The following is a 21,101-nucleotide window of genomic DNA, read 5'->3' as shown; positions in this document are numbered from 1 at the left end:
GTGCATATTTAATGGGGTTGAGAGGGATAATAAATCAGCCATGATGGATTGACAGAACAGACTCGATGGGCTGAATGGCCTAATTCTGCTTCTATGTCTTATGACCTTATCTAAGTTATACATAACATTCAAATCATTTCAAAATATTGTGAAGGATTTCCTTTGGTAACAGTACTTACAAGTCTTTCAGTAACAGGATTTGTGTCGCAGTAACAACCTGATCAGTGATTCACAGTTACAAATAAAACACAGCGCTAAACACCGCAATATACCCTTTACATATCCTAATCCTGACTCCTGTTCCTCCCTCTGCTTCCAGTCAGAGGGCCTGTAATTCAGCTCGCATGACCAAATGCCAGCCAAGACATAGCTGAAATAATGTTCCAGTCTTATTAGGGTCTGTCATGTTACACAGGCCAGCAGTCATGCATAGATCACTATTCTACGTCTTTGCACATTGCTGAACAGACATAGCTCAGTAAAGCTTTGCACATTTAAAACCGATTCAAAGGTTCCATTTAATATCAGAGAATGTGTACAGTCCACAACCTGAAGTTCTTACTCTTCACAGATGTCTGTAAAACAGAAGAAATGCCCCAAAGAAGGAATGACGATCATCAGCCCCCTCCCACGCACAAGCAGCAACATTAACCCTTCCCCCACCTGCCTCAGCAAAAAGCATCAGCACCCCCGCCACTCATCATGCAAGCAATAGTAAAGCCCCCCATGACTTAGAGCCCCCCAAAATCCACTGACCATCCCAACGCTTCGACATCCCACAGTCCCTCCCTCTCTCTCTCTAATGGAGACAGAGGTATCACCCCTCCCACGGCGAGAGGGGTCCGCAGCTCACTGTTTCGCTATTACAGTCTGCAGCCATGTTTATTTCGACAGCTGCCTCAATGTTCCGACCTCCCGCGACGCTTCAGTCAGCGACACCGGCGAGCAATCGGGTCGTCCACAGGGACGACCTATTTCACATTTATGTGACTTTTTTTTTGCCAGTGTCCAAAACTTAAACATTCTATTCATGAAAATGAAAAGAAAACTTGGCAAACGCTAAATCATGGTGTTAGGATGTGTGAACCACAGTTCAGAGTTCAAGCAAAGTTAGTATCAAGGTACTGATATGTCACCAATTACTACCCTGAGATTCACAGAATATATGAAAAAACTATATTCTGAAATTTGTATTCGGACTAGAATATAAAAGCAAGGATGTAATGTTGAGGCTTTATAAAGCACACGTGAGGCCTCACTTGGAGTATTGTGAGCAGTTTTGGGCCCCTTCTTAGAAAAGAAGTGCTGACATTGGAGAGAGTTCAAAGGAGAATCATGAAAATGATTCTGGGAATTGAAAGGCTTGTCATATGAGGAGCGTTTGATGGCTCTGGGCCTGTACTCACTGGAATTCAGAAGAATGAGGAATTACCTCAGTGAAACCTATCGAATGGTGAAAGGCCTTGATAGAGTGGATGTTGAGAGGATGGTGGGGGAGTCTAAGACCGAAGGACACAATAGAAGGACGTCCATTTAGAACGGAGATGATGAGGAATTTCTTTAGCCAGAGAGTGGTAAATCTGTGGAATTCATTGTCACAGGCGGCTGTAGAGGCCAAGTCATTGGGTGTATTTAAGGCAGAGGTCGATAGATCCTTGATTGGTCAGGGAATGAAGGGATATGGGGAGAAGGCAGGAGACTGGGGCTGAGAGGGAAATGGATCAGCCATGATGAAATGGAGCAGACTCGATGGGCCAAATTATCTTAGGCTCTAAACAGAGTAAAATCAATAAAAAATTACACACTAACAAAGACGGTCAAATAATTAATGAGAAAAGGATGGCAAATTGCGCAAATACAAAAAGTAAAACCAAATGATAATAATAAATAAATGAAGTTTAAGGTATTTGTGCCAAGCAGCTCCAGTTGGAGTTTCCATGTATCTAACCCTTGCAAATCCAAGGCACTTCTATCTTCCAGCCAAACCACGCTACTGGTATTGACTATCTGCCAGGGATTACCAGTTCAGTTGTATGTTCAGATTCACAAAGTGGAAATTTCACAACCAAAGATGCTTTTAATATGCAATCCATTGTCGACGGTCATGGCCAAGTTTAATATTTGACTTTCTAAGTATATTGATTTTTTTTCCATCTTCCTTTGTTACTCAAATCCAGTCAACCAGGGCCAAAACATTAATGAAAACCACAAGCAATGAGATAACCAAAACTGACTGGTTGCATCACAGAAGCACCACAGCCCTGGACAGGAAAAGCCTACAAAAAGTAGTGGACACAGCCCAGTCCGTCACGGGCAAAGCCCTCCCCACCACTGAGCACATTTACAAGGAGCGTTGTCACAGGAAAGTAGCATCCATCATCCAAGAAACCCACTATCCAGGCCATACTCTCTTCTCGCTGCTGCCATCAGGAAGGAGGTACAGGACAAGCACAAGAAAGCCCGCAGATGCTGGAAATCTAAAGCAACACACGCACACACAAAATGCTGGAGGAAATCAGCAGGTCAAGCAGCATCTATGGGAATTTATAAATAGTTGATGTATTGGGCCGAGATCCTTCTTCAAAACTGAGAAGGGGGGAGGGGGACGATGTCAAAGTAAAAAGGTGGGGGAGGCTAGCTTGAAGGTGATAGGTGAAGCCAGGTGGGTGGGAAAGTTCAAGGGCTGGAGAAGAAAGAGGAGCACAGGAGAAAGGGAAGGAGGAGGGGACCCGGGGGAAGTAATAAGCAGGTGAGAAGAAGTAAAAGGTCAGAGTGGGGAATAGAGGAAGGGGGGTAATTTGTTTACTGGAATCTTGATAAAATTTGTTTATCGATGCTCATGCCATCAGGTTGGAGGCTACCCAGATGGAATATAAGGTGTTGCTCCTCCACTCTGTGGGTGGCCTCATCTTGGCACAAGATGGACTGGCACGTCAGAATGGGAACAGGAATTGGAATTAAGGTACAGGAGCCTTAAGTTACACTCCAGCAGGTTCAGGAACAGTTATTACCCCTCAATCATCATGCTCCTGAACCGGCATGGATAACTTCACCCACCCCAACTCTGAACTGATTCCACAACCGATAGTCTCACTCTCAAGGCCTCTACAGCTCCTGTCTCAATATTATATAATACTTATTTATCTATTTTTATAGTTCTTTTTGTGACTGCACAACTTGATTGAGTGTAATTTTTCAGTGATTTTATTGTGCTTCATTATATTTATTGTGAATGTCCACAAGAAAATGCATCTCAGGGTTGTACTTTGATAACAAAATTTACTTTGAGCTTTGTACCTGATGAAAGACAAAACAAAATCGCATTCCTAATGGCACCAGCAGGGTACTAACTTGAATTATTCACTGATTCAGATGATATAAAGGGAGCAGAATTTAACATAATTAGCCCCCAAAGCTCCAGCATTACCTGTGTGGATGGAAATTTAACTCCCACGGGCCTCTGGGTTCAATTAGCTCTCTTGGCTGCATGAACGGCATTAAAATAGATACCAATTCTCACTGACACAGCCTCTACTCAGGAAAGTTGAGACTTTCCCCCAGCTGAAGACACCGCACAAGTAATGATAAAATGGATCGACTTGTCGTTGCCTGGTTACAAAATGCTTTAGCAAATTATTCTGAACTCCCACTTACTGAATCGCTTCTGTTCCACAGAAACCCATCTTCAATGTTTTCAATGAAACTCTCTTCTAGGGGGCTGCTCATAGATCGTTCACTGTGGGATGCACGCACCTGCCCTCATCTACACACTTGAGGTTGCCAGGACTCGAGGGACTGATTTATTGAGAGAGACTGAACAGACTGGGACTTCACTCATTGCCGAGTGGAAGACCGAGGAGTTATCTTGTAGAGACGTAGAAAGTCAAGAGAAGGTTAGGAGTGGTGAACGCACGCAGACGTTTTCCCAAGCACTATAGGGTGAGAGGGGAGAGATTTAACAGGAACCTGAAAGCCAGTTTTTTCACTCAGAGGGTGGTCAGTATATGGGCTGAGTTGATAGAGGATGTGGTTGAGGCTGGTATATCAGGAGGATATACCTGAGGATCTATCCTCTGCCCAACACATCGATGCAATTACAAAGAAGGCACAACAGTGGCTATATTTCATTAGGAGTTTGAGGAGATTTGGTGTGTCGGCAAAGAGTCTTCCAAATTTCTACAAACGTAGCGTGGAGAGTATTCTGATGGGTTAAATCACCCGTGGTGAGGGGGTGGGTGGCGGGCAACTGCACAGGATCGAAGTAAGCTACGGAGAGTTGTAAACTTAGTCAGCTCCATCATGGGCACTCGCCTCCACAGCATCCAGGACACCTTCAATGAGCAGTACTTCAAAAAGGCGGCAGCCATCATTAAGGACACTATCACCCAGGACATGCCCTCTTCTCATTGTTGCCATCAGGAAAGAGGTACAGGAGCCTGAAGACACACACTCAATGATTCAGGAACAGCTTCTTCTCCTCTGCCATCTGATTTCTGGATGGACATTGAACCCATAAACACTACCTCACTACTTATTTATTTCTGTTTTTGCACTACTTATTTAAGTTTTTAATATACATATGGTATACATATTTTCTGTAATTCACAGTTTTTTTTCTATTTTTGTCATGTATTGCTGCTGCCGCAAAGTTAACAAGTTTCAAGACATACGCTAGTGAAACGGGGGCACCTCTTTTCCTTTATTAGGGAGAGAGAGAGCCTGTGGTATGTCGAATACCGGGTGAACGAGTAGTCTTTGGGGTAATGCAAGTCTGTGTCTTTATTGATGCTTTGCTGGATGCTTGAGTGCTCGGTGGGGGGTGCAGATGCTTTTTTTGCTGGAGGGGGGTGTCGCTTTGCTGTTGTTTGTGTGTGGGAGGGGGTGTTGGGAGGGGCTTTGGGATTCTAACATTTAACTGTCATTTATTCTTTGAGGTACCACTCTGTTTTCATGGATGTTTGCAAAAAAAAAACTTCAGGATGTATATTGTATACATTTCTCTGACATTAAATGTACCTATTGAACCCTATTGATATTACACCCAATTCAGATATATATCGTACTATAAAGACACTTGGACAGGTACATGGATGGGAAAGGTTTAGAGGAGGAGTTCCCAACCTGGGGTCCACAGATCCCCTGGTTAATGGTAAGGATACATGGCATAAAAAAGGCTGAGAAGCCCTGGTTTAGAGGTATATCGGCAAATGCAGGAAAACAAGACCAGCTTATATATAGTCCTTGGTTTGCATGGAACAGTAGGGCCAAAGGGCCTGTTTCTATGCTGTATGACTCTACTGAACTATGCAGATACCCCTAGTCAACCTGCTCAGATGGGAACTTCCAAGGCAAATCAGCAAGAGTCACAGAGCAGCAGATCACAGAATTAGACACCAGAGAATGGGTTACTGAGAAGAAACCATCAGCACAGGTGCAGAGAAAACGGGCTTCAAGTCAACTCAAAAGATGACCAATTCTGTAGACCAACTCGTTCTAATGTAGCTTCTGCCAGCACCTCCGAGTGAGGAAGAGCCCCTTAATGATAGCAAGACTCTTTATAATACTTTTACCAAGTTAGATACTGTTGTCCATCACTTAAACTACTGAAAGTAAAAGAAGCAAGGAGGATCTGCTTCTTTCAAAGAGGTCATGTCCCCCCCCCCCCCACCCTGTTGTCTATAAGACCATACCATATAGGAACAGAATTAGGCCACTTGCCCATCGAGTCTGCTCCACCATTTCATCATGGCTGATCCATTTTTCCTCTCAGCCCCAATCTCCTGCCTTCTCCATGTATCCCTTTATGCCCTGACTATCAACCTCTGCCTTAAATACACCCAATGACCAGGCCTCTACAGCCACCTGTGGGAACAAATTCCACAGATTCACCACTCTCTGACTGAAGAAATTCCTTCTCATCTCCATTCTAAAAGGATGTCCCTCTGTTCTAAGGCCGTGTCCTCTGGTCTTAGACTCCCCCCACCACAGGAAATATCCTCTCCACATCCACACTATCAAGGCTTTTCAACATTCGATAGGTTTCAATGAGGTCGCCCCTCATTCTTCTGAATTCCAGTGAGTAGAGGCCCAGTCATCAAACGCTCCTCATATGACAAGCCTTTCAATCTGGGATCATTTTCGTGAACCTCCTTTGAACCCTCTCCAATGCTGTCGTCCATTGCTGCCTCACTGATATTTCACCCTTGCCCTCAAATCATTACTAAGCCGGATTTGCAAGATTATCCAGAAGATTGTTTAGAGGGTGAGAAGACCCGTTACACACAATGACACACAAGTGAACCCTTCACTCTCACAATGGAACTCTCTTGTGATATCTAACCTCGCAGGACAATGGATTGGGAGGGTCGCTAGCAAACTCAAGTGTAGGAATGACAGAGGCTCTGGCAATTCAAACAAGACTGAAGATTCATTGCATTAACACTAGAAGAACTCAGGAGAGCTCAGACAAACTGTACGGAACTTTGATGGACAGAAATCACGGGCGATACACAGGAGCACCCCGCGTTCTACCCGACAAAGAACCACAACGACCCAGGGCTGGCATGCCCCCCCCCCCAAATACACGTGGGAATTCCAGAGATTGAAAACCCCGTGCTAATTAAAGTATTCCAAACTGAATAAAAGTGAGAGTTTAACAATCACCATGATCACCATGAGACAAAGTGAAAAACCAGACAAACAATTAGACAGAAAAGATGAAGAGTCCAAGGGCAACGCAAACCCACACGGAGACACCGAGAAAATACAGTCCACGTACTAAATGACGGAAGAGAATCCTTTCCTTAAAAACGATCCCTGGTTGTGACACCGATTAGGGCAGAACTTCCCAGACAGAAGGCTCTCTCGACACGTTCAGTGAAATGGGCATCCCCAGTGGGGAGGCAGGACTGGCTAAAGAAAACGCGGAACAGCAAGGTTTCAGAAAACTTTGGCACATCGCTATTAATGGTTTATTTGCAAAGGGCAGCCTAAGTAATAGTGTCTCAGTGTTTGGCACACACGAGAGCAGTGCAGTATAGGAACAGGCCATTCGGCCCGCAATTTGTGCCTAACCAGCTAAAAAGCAAATTAAAAATGCCCAAACACTCATCCCTCCTACCTACACCATGTCCATATCCCTCCATCTTCCTCACATCCATGTGCCTATCCAAACGTCTCTTAAAAGCCTCTAATGTGTTTGCCTCTGCCACCAGACCAGGCGTCCACCAGCCTGAGTAAAAAACTTTAACCCTCACATCCCTTTTGAACCTACCCCCTCTCACATTCAATGCACACCCTCGGGCATTAAACATTTCTATCCTGGGAGACAAATACTCTCTGTCCGCTCTACCTATGCCTCTCATAATCTTGTAAAGCTCTGTCAGATCTCCCCTCACCAGAGAAAACAATCCAGGTTTGCCCAGCCTCTCCTGATAGCACACTCCTAAACCAGGCGGCATCCTGGTAAACCCCTTCTGCACCCTCTCTAAAGCCTCAACATCCCTCCTATAGTGGGGCGACTAAAGCAATGCCAACTTCAGATAAGTTATACAACATAGTAGGCAGTCACGGCTGAAATTGACTTGGTTTGGTTATACTTGACTCGTCACCAGTTAACGCTCTCAGGAGATTCACTGTCCACTCGTCGCCTCTGGGCGCTTGATTCCAACCAACACCTCCACCTTAACTTCTCAGAAGCATTTTTTAAAAAGCACTTCTCGCTGCTGCCATCGGGAAAGAGGTTCAGTGTTATTTTGAAGGACCCCCTCCAACAGAATATGCTCTCTTCTCGCTGCTGTCAGTGAACTGGGGGTACGGGAGCCCTGGGACCCCCTCCAACAGGATATGCTCTCTTCTCGCTGCTGTCAGTGAACTGGGGGTACGGGAGCCCTGGGACCCACGCCACCAGGTTCAGGAACAGTTATTACCCTACAGCCATCAGGCTCCTGGACAGGCGCGGATAACTTCACCCACCACGACTCTGAACCGACTCCACAACCTAGATACTCACTTTCAAGGACTCTGCAATTTGTGTTCTGTGTTATTTATTTGTTTTTTAAAATGTGCACCCCCCCACCATCCAGTCCATGCTCCGCTTTCGCTGCTGCCATCGGGAAGGGAGTACAGGAGCCCTGGGTCCCACACCACAGGGTTCAGGAACAGTTACTGCTCTAACTGTCAGGCTTCTGAACCCCCAACATTGAACCGATTCCACAACCTATAGACTCACTTTCAAGAACTCCACAACTCACGTTCTCAGGACAATTTATTTACGTAATTTTTAAATTATTTGTATCTTGCACAACGTGTCTTCCTGTGCAGATTGGTTGCTTCTCGGTCGCGTGTAGTTTTGCCAATAATTCTATTGCATTTACTGTGAATGCCCGCTAGAAAATGGATTTCAGGGTGGTATGTGTTGGCATATGCGTACCTTGATAATGAATTTACCGTGAACTTTGAATGGTAGAGATTTAAAAGCACGCCACAGCATGCAATCTGAAGACACGATGGAACGACCGAGCTCATTCCCCCAACGGGAGTACTACTACAGCGGATACAACGCAAACACGCAAACCACTCGCTACAATCTTTCAGCTGATGACTATAACTCCTGTTTATCTTCCGGGAATTAGAACGGGAGGCGATTTGATTTGCCTTGGCACCAAGAAAACAGTTACACTGAGGGTATATTAGAAAGGTTCAAACAACCACGGAGCAAGGCGCTTTTTTTTTGGATTTCGGGTCTGCAACTGAAACTCCGACCGGCTTACTGCACTCCCCGCCTCAGGACAGCCGCTATCGGTCACATTCACCAGGTTCCCTGCTGAATTCGCCTAAACAGTACCAACTTCTCCGACTTGCACTTTGAAACACGGTGCGGACAGAACAGCAACACTCCTGACGTCTGCACACAAGCGTTCAACAAGTGCAAAGCGCGCTGACCTGTTCCCCCAGCACCGGAGAGGGGGACGGAAGCGGACTGACAGACAAACTTTTCAATCGCCTCGCCTACTGTTCCAAGACACACCACCTTGCCCCGAAGAACAATTCTTACTTAAATTCACAGTGGCGAGAGGAATACAAAGCTTCCTCCAGAGGGAGGGTCACTAGCACTAACCAGTCGGCGACCTCTGCGTGTGAGAGGGTGTGCGTTTGTACGAATGCAACAGGCGATGTGCCTTGCACCTGTGAACAGAGCATACCTTCCAGCCTGCCGAGCTGTTGCTGTCGCCTTTATCTTTGAAATAGGGGATATGGAGAACCATCCACTCGTAAATCTGTGACAGCGTCAGCCTCTTGTCAGGAGAGCTCTCGATGGCTTTGGTGATCAGGTCGGCGTATGACAGATTGCCCCACGCATTTCTCCGGGACGATTTCTTTCGGTGGTGACTGATCTCACTGACGCCCAGCACGGACTGGATCGCCGGCACAGCCCTCGCATCTGCCTTGATGTTGGTAACTGCCGCCGTCGCCGTTGCTGCCTCGTTACTCGGGGCGTTTTCCTCTGCTTTGCCCTCGGCTCCTGGGAAGTCTGGTCGAGGGAGCGGCCAGGTGCACGATCTGGGCCGGCTCTGCGGCTCGAAATCCGGGTCGATGTCAACCTGAGGCGCTGCGGCTTCTTCCATGACGGTAGCCAGCAGCGGGAGGGAGAAAATCTGACAACAAATCAAATTACAACAGATGTCACGGTGGAGGATTAAAATATTAAAAGGAGGGGAAACCCCCCCGAGAGGTGGGAGGGGTTAAAGCTGGGGGTGGGTGTGGGCTACAACTCAGTAGAGGGCTGCCATAGCACACGCAGCACTGCCTCTACCCCAGCCACCGCTTCTTGCGCCTCCGCTCCGCCGCAACTGCGCCTTGTTGTCCACCGGCGCGTCGCTTCCATGTGTACCCGCTGCGCGCTGAGAAAAGGTTACATCGCGGCTAGCCACCGCCTCATTGGTCGCCCACTGTCACAGCATTCCATCGAGGCGTGGCCCGGCTGGCAGCCGCCGCCACGGGCGCCGCCCACCTCCCTCCGTCATTGGCCGCAGCGGTGCCCGCCCCTAAATACATTAGCGGGGAAATCCCCTTCGCTGACGTCAGCCGCCTCAGCTGTGCTGACAGAAAGGCGCGGAGCTGCTTCGACCCCGGGCGCTGGGGCAGGGAACCATGAATTTCCATATTGTTCGAAAATAAAAAGCAACAGAAGTTCCTGGAAGCACTGAGCAAGGTCAGACAGCATCTGAAAACAACATAAAAGGCAACAGCATCTGTGGGAAGAGAAACACTTAACCTTTTCAGAATGATACAGAAGAGGTGACAAGGTGAGCGTCGGTCCTGTACCAAGTGGGTCTGGGAAATTAATAGAACACAAAGGCATGGCAGATAAACTTGAAAATCTATTTCTGCTTCAGCCCGCTATGTATAGAAGCAACATCTGTGAAATTCGCTGTAAGTCTGTGTAACTGAAAGGGAAGGAGCAACGCAGGCGCTCCGGGCCCTGGCGTTAAGCCTGAGCGGGTGGTGAAATTTTCCAAAATTTCCTAGATGCCATGGGGGTTCCGGAAGACTGCCGGCCTGCACTTTCTCCGGACTGTAACACTTCATTCTGCGTTCTGTTATTGTTTGATTTTTGTACTGTTCAGTGTGCTGTTGTAACGAATCGATAAGCTTGGGCGGTATTGCAAGTCGAGTACCTCGATCCGCTGGAATTTGATTTAGTTTATTATTGCCACACGTACCGAGAAACAGTGAAAAACTTGTCTTGCTAGTTTCCCCAGGAAAGATGGAAATAAAGTTGAAAGAGTACATGAAAAAGAGACTGGAAAACTTGTTACAAGGCAGGATTGAATAGGTTAGGACTTTATTCCTGGTAGAATTTGGGGGGGGGGGGGGAGGGGGGAAGATTTGATAGATGTATATAAAATTATGAGGGGTATAGATAGGGTAAATGCAAGCAGGCTTTTTTCACTTAAGTTCGATGGGACTACAACCAGGGGTCATGGGTTAAGGGTGAAAGGTGAAAAGTTCAAGGGGAACATGAGGGGAAACTTCTTCACTCGAGGGGGTGAGAGTGCGGAACGAGCTGCCAGCGTAAGTGGTGCATGCGGGCTCGATTTCAACGTTTAAGAGAAGTTTGGATAGGCACATGGATGGTAGGGGTATGGAGGGCTATGGTCCCAGTGGAGATTGCTGGGAGTAGGCAGTATAAATGGTTCGGCACGGTCTGGCTGGGCCGAACGGCCTGTTTCTGCGCTATACTTTTCTATAACTCACTGGCTTACTTATGGTCGACTCTAATCATGTCTTGCATACTGTTCATCCAGATTACCTCTTCATGCGGTGCTTTGAGGTAGAACAAGGTTAAAAAGGTGTAACATTTCAGAATAAAGGCTACAGAGAAAGTACAGTGCAGGGAACGATAAAAAGCAAGACCAGAAAGGCGTAGATGTGACGTAAGGACGCACAACCAAATAGATGCGGCAGTACTAAACCAATTCATCAATTTAATTCCTTTAATCAAGAAGAGAGGCATATGGTGTGGGAAACAGTAACTTTTTTTTTACTTTGATAGTGTTTATTTAAAGAAACATATTATAGAACCATAAAACATTACAGCAGAGAAACACACCTTTTGGCCCTTCTTGGCTGTGCCAAACAATTCTTTCTGCTTAGTCCTACTGACCTGCACCTGGCCCATATCCCTCCATACATCTGTCATCCATGTACCCGTCCAAGTTTTAAGTGTTAAATGTGAGCCCGTATTTACCACTTCATCTGGCAGTTCATTTCACACTCCCACCACTCTGTGTGAAGAAGCAATGTTCCTTTTAAACTTTTCTCCCTTCACCCTTAACCCATGTCCTCTGTTTTTTTTCCCCTAGCCTCAGTGGAAAAAGCCTGCTTGCATTCACTCTATCTATTAACTAAACAAAAGAGATTCTGTAGATTCTGGAAATCCAGAGCAACACACACAAGATGCTGGAGGAATTCAGCAGGTCGGGCAACATCGATGGAAACAGTCAACGTTTCGGGACGAGACCCTTCTTCAGGACTGGAAAGGAAGGACTGTAGCCAGAATAAAACGGCGGGGGGAAGGGAAGGAGGATAGATAGAGATTCAAATCTCTTGCTATCTTTTCTTTCAGTTAGTCCTGACGAAGGGTCTCGGCCTGAAACGTCAACTGAGCTTCTTCCTATAGATGCTGCCTGGCCTGCTGCGTTCCACCAGCATTTTGTGTGTGTTGACAGAATTTCCAGCATCTGCAGATTTCCTTGTGTTTGCATAGACTGAAGGTGAAACCGGGTGGGTGGGTGCTGCGGAGGGGAGGAAGTGAGAAGCTGGGAGGTGATAAGTGGAAAAGGCAAAAGGCTGGGGAAGACGGAATCTGATGGGAGAGGAGGGTGGGAGAAAGAGGAGAAGGGGCTCAAGAGGGAGGAGGTGGCTAGGTTGAGGAGAAGAGAAGAGGTAATAGGGGAGTTAGAGTGGGGAAAATTACCAGAAGTTGGACAAATCATGTTAATGTTATCAGGTTAGAGACTGTCCAGATGGAATATGAGATGTTGTAATTCCTGCAACCTGAGAGTGGCCTCATCAGGACCAATGTTTCCATACACCCCCCCCCCCCCATCCCATCTCCACCTCACACACCAGTATTTGTTTTGTTGAGAGAGCAGACTCAATTAGCTGGGTGGCCTAATTCTGCTCCTATGTCGTATATTTGGATCAGGGTGGAGGTACGTCTCTACCAAAGGAGGGGGTGAGGCGCTCCTTCCCTCCGCTAGCCTGCAGGTCACCCTTGGGCGAGGTGTAGCACCTGCTTAGGTCCCCCGATCAGGGTCACGTGAAGCCATGGGAGCAGGTGGTGGACGGCTGTATGAGCAGCCGGTGCAGATCACAAGTCCTGGTTATGCGACTGCTGACGCCAGACAGACAATCTCTGAAGAGTATTGATAAAGGCTGGGGTCACCCATCTTGTAAAGACACTGCCCAGAAGAAGACACCACTTCTTGAGAAAAAATTTGCCAAGAACAGTCATGGTCATAGATAGACCATGTGATTGTCCACGTCATACAACATGGCTCATAATGATGTAGATGTCTTATGTGAGGACCTGAGATGTGGAGAGATCTGGCTGCCTAAGAGAACGAGGTGCAACTGGTCCCTCTGTGGGTGCAGTGAGAATCTGGGAAACATGAGGGAATGTCATTGCTTACGGAGAGAGGAATTGACCAGAGAAGTAGGGGGGTATACTTCAGCGAAACCTCAATCCCTCAATCCACCTTGTTATAACCGTTGTACTTCACTGCACTCTCTCTGTAACCTTCTATTCCATCATGGGCATTAGGCTTCGCAGTGTCAAGGACGTCTTCAAAAGTGATGCCTTAAAAAAGGGAGCATCCATCATTAAGGACTCTCATCGCACAGGACATGCCCTCTTCTCGTTGCTCCCATCAAGGAGGAATCATAGTTATAGAAAAGTACACCACAGAAATAGGCCCTTCAGCCCATCTAGTCCTTGCCTACTCCCATCGACCTGCAGCGGGACCATATCCCTCCATACCCCTACCATCCACATACCTATCCAAACTTCTGTTAAGCCTTGAAGTCGAGCTTGCAATACACCACTTGGCAAACCCACATCTAGCTATCCTGCTGGAAGATCGTTCCACACTCTCACCACCCTCTGAGTGAAGAAGTTTCCCCTAAAGCATTTCACCTTTCACAACCCATGACCTCTAGTTGTAGTCCCACCCAACCTCAGTGGAAAAAGCCTGCTTGCATTTCCCCTATCTATACCCCTCCTAATTTTGTAAACCTCTATCAAATCTCCCCTCTATCTTCTCCATTCCAAGGACTGAAGTCCTAACCTATTCGATCTTCCAGACCAGCCAAAATCCTTGTGAATTTTCTCTGTACTCTTTCAATCTTGTTGACATCCTTCCTGTAGGTAAGTGACCAAAGCTGCACACAATTCTTCAAATTCGGCCTCACCAGTGGTACATTGGTACAAGGAGATACAGGAGCCTGAAGGCCTACATTCAGTGTTTTCAGAACAGATTCTTCTCCACAATCAGGTTTCCAAATGCACAATGAGCCAATCCATGAGTATTACCTTAATATTTTTTTCTACTTTTTGCTCTCTTTTAGCAGTACTTATTTACTTAGTAAAATATATATTTATTAAAACTTACTCTACATTTTATGTATTGCAAAGTACTGCTGCTACAAAACAACAAATTTCACAACATATGCTAGTGATATTAAACCTGATTCTGATATTCTGCGCTCAGTTGTAATCTTTAACTACCTGGATATACTTATATACGCAATAATCTGCCTGCAGGACATGCAAAAAAATGTTTTTCACTGTATCTTGGTACATGTGACAATAACAAACTAACAATTTTTTTTGAGTGTGTTGCTTCCTCAAAAAGTTTCTATGGCTATTCTAAACCACTTGAAGCTGAACGCAAAGATAACATGTTTTGGTAATGCCCCCCCCCCTTCACCATTCCCCACCTCCTTTTGTCTCTCTCACCCTATCTCCTTGTCTGCCCATTGCCTCCCCCTGGTGCTCCTCCCCCACTTTTCTCCCTTCCATGGTCTTCTGTCCTCTCCTATTAGATTCCCAGCCCTGTAACTCTTTCACCAATCGACTTCCCAGCATTTTACTTCATCCCTCCCTCTTCAGGTTTCACCCGTCACCTTGTGTTTGTCTCTCCCCTTTTAAATCTACTCCTCAGCTTTTTCTCTCCAATCCTCTCAAAGGGTCTCGGGTCGAAACATCGACTGTACTATTTTCCATCGATGCCATCTGGCTTGCTGAGTTCCTCCAGCATTTTGTGTGTATTGCTTGGATTTCCAGCATCTACAGATTTTCTTTTGTTTATAATGTCAGGCTACCTTTCTCACGCAGGAATTTGGAGAAATAAGAAAATAACTTTTATTGAATAAATGGGTTTAATTGAATAACCGTACTGATACCTTGCAATAGTTCAACTAAGCTAAAAAAAGTTTTGTTGATGATTTTCATTTGTGCTCAGTATCTGAAGCTTCTTGCTTAAGTGTCCAACAATAATCAGCCAGTATTGATGGGTTCCAGTTTCCCTGATACCGTTTCTCCATGACCGCAATGTCCTGGTGAAACCTTTCACCGTGCTCGTCACTGACAGCACCAAGATTTATAGGGAAGTCTAACTGCGAATGCAAAAAACAAATCTTTAGCACTTTATGGTTTCTGTGTGCTTGAAGCATGTTGTCAACCAGGTGCATATAGTTTGACGCTCTGTAGTTGCCAATAAAAATTTTAACAACATCCTTGAATGCCTTCCATGTGATTTTCTCCGATCCCACTAGAAGTTCTTTGAGTTGCCTGTCATTGATGACCTGTTTGATCTCTGGACCACCGAAAATGCCTTCCTTAATCTTGGCATCTGGGAAACATCTGCCTCAAATATCGAAATCATTCACGGAAATCTAGCCTTTCTAAAACCTGTCCTGCCAAGCAGCCTCCACCCTGCCTAAGCATGCTCAGGCATGTCTGGGCAAGATAGAAAACTTTTCCGCTTACATTGTGGGCAACATTTTAATTGACTTGAATTATGAACTGAAGTTATAAGTATAGGCAATTTCTAACTAGTGGGGCATGATAAGGGAATTTCATGGTGATTTCTGTGATCATCAGCCCCAAATCCATAAGATACACCCAAACCCATTCAAGAAGCAAAATCTTTGTTGTTCAGTATTGCCAATTAGTTACATTGCTGAGGCTATATCCAGCATACTATGTACAATATTGACTGCCATTCTTAAGGAAGGATGTTAATGTACTGGATGCAACTGAGTAGTATACTCGACTGGTATCTGAAGAGCTTGGTTACCTTATAAAGAAAGGCAAGACAAACCAATTTGGAATCCACTGGAATGAAGAAGAGTATGAGGAGACTTGATTTGATTGTCTTTGCTTCCAATTCCCATTCCGATATGTCGGCCCCTGCCTCTTCAACAGACATGATGAGGCCTCTCTTAGGCTGTAGGATTAACACCTCATATTCTGTACAGGCAGAACATCTCAACATCAATCTCTCTAAATTCAATAATTTCTCTTTCCCCCCCCCCCCCACCCCAACCCTGACTTTCTCTCTTTTTCCATTCCCCATTCTGGTTCCCCTCTCATCTCCTCACCTGACCACCATGTTCCTTTTTGTGCCCCTCCTGACTCCACTTTCTCCCATGATCCAGTCTTCTCTTTTATCAGATTCTTTCTTCTTCAGCCCTTTACATCTTCCACCTACGACCTCCCAGCATCCACTTCATTCCCTTCTCCCCCACCCATCCACCTTTCCTCTCACCTATCACCTGCCACCTTCCCTCATCATTGTATTCTGTCTTCTTACTTACTTACTGCCCATTACACCACTGGCATTTAGGGCAGCAATGAAGGTTCTCCATCTTTGACGGTGTTCAGGGCCTCCATGATCATGTCAGTAGCTTCCTCTCGGTTTTCATTCCTGTCAGTCAATGAAAGTCCCGGGTGGAGACTCAGGAATACCGTCACACTCAGATGTAGAAGGATTCTTCATTGCTGTTTCTGTAGCAGTTTTGTTTTACCAGTAAGGGTTGTTAGCCCTGAGCTGAACCCCCAAACTGGAAGACCAGTGGACCACTCTTAGTCTGGCCTCTACCCTTTGACCTGTTTGGCATGGGTGACCCTACCAAGAGCCAAAGCATAAAGCCCTGACTCCAGCCAACATAGCTCTCTGGGTCATTGAGGCACACAAGCCTCCAAACCCTAAGACAAGATTGTGGTCCTCTTGGAGGATTCTGACTTCCACTTCTTTTCTTCCCAATCCCAATGAAGGTTCTTAGTCAAAACATTGACTGTATAGTCCCCTCCTTAGATGCTGTCTGACCTGCTGAGGTCCTCCAGCATTTTTGCTCTGCATTGCCAGGATCTGCAGAATGTCTTGTCTTTTTAATTTTATTGAAACATCGTGGACAGGATGTTCCCTCTGGTGGATGAATCTACATGTAAGGATAAGTGGGGGGACGTCACGTGATGACGTAGGATCGAGTCGTGGAAATCCAGCTCTCCCGTTAAAAAAAATAATAAATTAATGTTTACGTGAAGAAATGTTAGTAAATATTTTCTAAAAACTATGTCTAAACTACTCAGGATTTTCCTTAGATATGCCTCCTAAACAGACGCAGAAGAAAACTACTACTTTGAAGACAGTACAAGTTGAGCCGGCCACCATGAAGGAGCCTCGGACTCAAGTGTATCTTACCTCCGGCGATACAGAACAGGAATTGGTGGCAACATCAACAGTCTCCAAGAAGGAACAACAGGAACTGCAAGTGCGCAAAAGAAGGGGCATGCGCAAACATGAGCAACTTGAACTACAAATCCCAGCTGCGATTGGAAGTGGAAGTGAAAATGAATCCCAGGTGGATTCGGATTCTCTGGAACCTACAGATGAAGATGAGGAGGCAAAAGAAGAACAACAGGAAGAGGTTGGAGGTGGAAGATCTTCTGGAGACATACAAGAAGCTTTGGCGCAAATAATGCATGAATTAAAAGAATTAAAAACATTAAAAATAATAAAAGAAGATATTAAAATATGAAGGCTATGTTTGATAAAATGATGAAAAAACAGGAGAAAATGGACAAGAAAATTAAAAAGTTGGAAGAAATCACGGGAGACACTATTGATAGAATGAATAAAATGGAAGATAATATTCTTGCCTGGACATCAGAAAGAAAACGACTGTTGGAAAAAATAGATGTGCTTGAAAATTTTAGTAGACAAAATAATATTAAAATTGTTGGTCTTAAAGAAGGCTTAGAGGGAGAGGATCCGATAAAATGTTTGCAAAAATGGATCCTGGAAAATTTGGAAATGGAAGAGGGAACCCAGTTGATTGAAATCAAAAGGGTCCACAGAGCCTTAAGGCCAAAACCTCAACCTGATCAAAACCCACGACCAAACTTGATAAAATGATTAAGGTATCAAGATAAAGAAAAGATCCTGAAGAAGGCTGCCCAACGTGCCAGAAAGAGAAATGAGCCATTGATGATAGAAGGGAAAGCAGTTCTTTTCTATCCTGATATAAGTTATGACCTTTTGAAGAGAAAGAAGGAATTTAATCCAACGAAAAAAGTTTTATGGGAAAAGGGTTATAAATTTATATTGCGCCACCCGGCAACACTGATAGTTTTTTTGGATGACGGAAAAAGAAGATTTTTTACTGATCATTGGGATGCAGAGGAGTTTGCACAAGAGCTCCCAAATATTCACTAGACACAGTAAAGATTTAAAAGTGAAACAGATAAAAGATGAAGACGGGGACAGTGAAGTGAGTTGATGGACATTAAGGACAGAAGAATATTTAAATATACTTTTAAATATATGATACAGGGGAGAAAGGTAAAAATCTGAGAAATATGAATCGAGAGTAGTGATATTATTTTTTCTTCCTTATATATACTTTTCTCATGTTACGGGGGAGCTGGGGGAACTTAAGATCAATCGCTATGGGATTCACATGTGTAATCATGGCGTTTGCCATGACCCACACAACGGAGGTGGTAATGTTGTGTTTTTTTTCCATTCACAACATTAGCAGGGGGGTTTTTTGTTATTTTTTTTATAATCTATTTTTCTTTTATCTTTCTTTGCCTGGATGATTGGAGGGGAGACACATAGCAACATGGAGAATTTTAAAATAATTCCCCAAGGTACTATGAGAGTTGAAATATTATGTATTATTATAGACTGGAGTAACCCCGTTAAAAATAATGACTAATTTACTGAATTTTTAAAGTTTTAATGTTAATGGGCTTAATGGACTGGTGAAAAGAAAAAGAATTTTAACATACATTAAGAAAATTAAAATTGATGTAGCTTTTATACAAGAAACACATTTAACAGAGATAGAACATCAGAAATTAAAGGGAGATTGGGTCGGAAATGTTATAGCAGCTTAATTGAATTCAAAAGCGAGGGGAGTTGCAATTTTGGTCAACTAAGCTTTACCAATTAAAATACAAAATGTATTAATTGATTCTGTGGGAAGATATATAATTATACATTGTCAAATCTTTTCAGAACTATGGACTGTTATGAATATTTATACACCAAATGAAAACGATGTAAAATTTATACAAGAGGCTTTTTTGAATTTGGCTGACGCACACGATAAAATATTAATAGGTGGAGACTTTAACTTTTGTCTAGACCCAGTTTTAGATAGATCAACAAAGGTTGTTACAAAACCAAAAGTAGCAAAATTAACTTTATCATTGATGAAATATTTAAATTTGATTGATATATGGAGCAGAATTAACCCAAGAGAAAGAGATTATTCATTTTATTCAAATAGACATAAAACTTATTCAAGGATAGATTTTTTCCTACTATCAGCGAATATTCAAGACAGAGTGAAAAATATGGAATACAAAGCAAGAATATTGTCAGATCATTCCCCCTTGATAATGACAATGATAATGATGGATAAGGAGGAATTGATTTACAGATGGAGATTTAATTCAATATTATTAACACGTCAAGATTTTTGTGATTTTATGAAAAAACAGATTCAGTTTTTTTAGATACAAACTCACATTCAGCTGATGATAAATTTATATTATTGGAAGCGATGAAGGCATATTTGAGAGGCCAGATAATGTTATACTTCTAAAATTAAGAAGGAATATATGGTAGAAAAAGATCAATTGGAAAAAGAGATTACAAAATTAGAAAAAGAATCTCAAAGATATATGACAGAAGAAAAACAAAGACAACTTGTTAATAAGAAGCTACAATATAATACACTTCAGACATACCGAACAGAAAAAGCAATTATGAGAACTAAACAGAGATATTATGAACTAGGTGAAAGTTCACACAAGATTTTTGCTTGGCAGTTAAAAACAGACCAGGCTTCCAAAATGATAGATGCAATTAGAACAAGTGTAAATAAAATTACTTATAAACCTTTAGAAATCAATGAAACTTTAAAAATTTTTTATTCTGAACTGTATCAATCAGAATCACAAAATGATATTGTTGGGATAGAAATATTTTTATCACAAATAACTCTCCCAAAATTGAATTCGGAAGAACAGAAGGGATTAGATATGCCTTTTACATTAAAAGAGGTTGAAGAAGCTCTAGGATCACTTCAGAGTAATAAATCTCCAGGAGAAGATGGTTTTCCGCCTGAATTTTACAAAAAGTTTAAAAATTTATTAATTCCTCCTTTTATGGAGCTAATACACCAAGCAGAAAGAACGTATAAACTTCCAGAATCTTTTTCGACAGCTATTTTAATAGTATTGCCAAAAAAAGACAGAGATCTTTTAAAGCCAACATCATATAGACCTATTTCTTTGTTGAACACGGACTATAAAATAATAGCAAAGATTTTATCTAATAGATTATCTAAATACTTACCAAAATTAATACACATGAACTAAACAGGATTTATTAAAAATAGACAATCGGCAGATAATGTAACTCGGTTACTTAGCATAATTCATTTGGCACAAAAGAGGGAAGAAATGAGTGTGGCAGTTGCTTTGGATGCAGAAAAAGCATTTGATAGATTGGAATGGGATGTTTTATTTAAGGTATTAGAAAAATATGGATTAGGAGTATCTTTTATAAAATGGATTAAAACCTTAAATACTAACCCCAAAGCTAAAGTGGTGACCAATGGCCAAATTTCAACATCATTTCAGTTAACAAGGTCAACTAGACAAGGTTGTCCATTACCACCTGCTTTATTTGTGTTGGCGATAGAACCATAAGCTGAATTAATTAGAACTGACTCAGATATTATGGGTTTCTAAGTTAATCAGGAGGAATACAAGATTAACTTATTTGCTGATGATGTTCTGATTTATCTAACGAACCCATTGTATTCGTTGAGTAAATTATCTTCTAGATTGGAAGAATATGGGGAAATATCAGGGTACAAAATAAATTGGGATAAAAGTGAAATTCTACCCCTTACTAAAGGAGATTATAGTCAATGTCGATTAATAACTCAATTTAGATGGCTGATAAATGGTATAAAGTATTTAGGTATAAGAGTTGATAATGATATAAAGA

At 43.4% G+C, this 21,101-nt stretch overlaps 1 protein-coding gene across 1 annotated transcript in view; it reads right to left on the bottom strand.

Moving 5' to 3' along the window:
- The window catches only part of LOC132380421 (forkhead box protein O3-like), a 227,515-nt gene extending 217,876 nt beyond the window's left edge, over window positions 1-9,639 (bottom strand). Inside the window, exon 1 of the mRNA XM_059949207.1 lies at window positions 9,204-9,639. Within this exon, the coding sequence (XP_059805190.1) occupies window positions 9,204-9,626 (423 nt within the window). The 5' untranslated portion in view covers window positions 9,627-9,639. The remainder of the gene's footprint in view (window positions 1-9,203) is intronic.
- Between the last annotated feature and the right edge of the window lie 11,462 nt (window positions 9,640-21,101).

This window comes from Hypanus sabinus, chromosome 24 (genome assembly GCF_030144855.1).
Source record: "Hypanus sabinus isolate sHypSab1 chromosome 24, sHypSab1.hap1, whole genome shotgun sequence".
Classification (NCBI taxonomy): domain Eukaryota; kingdom Metazoa; phylum Chordata; class Chondrichthyes; order Myliobatiformes; family Dasyatidae; genus Hypanus; species Hypanus sabinus.
This window is presented reverse-complemented; position numbering and strand designations above follow the sequence as displayed.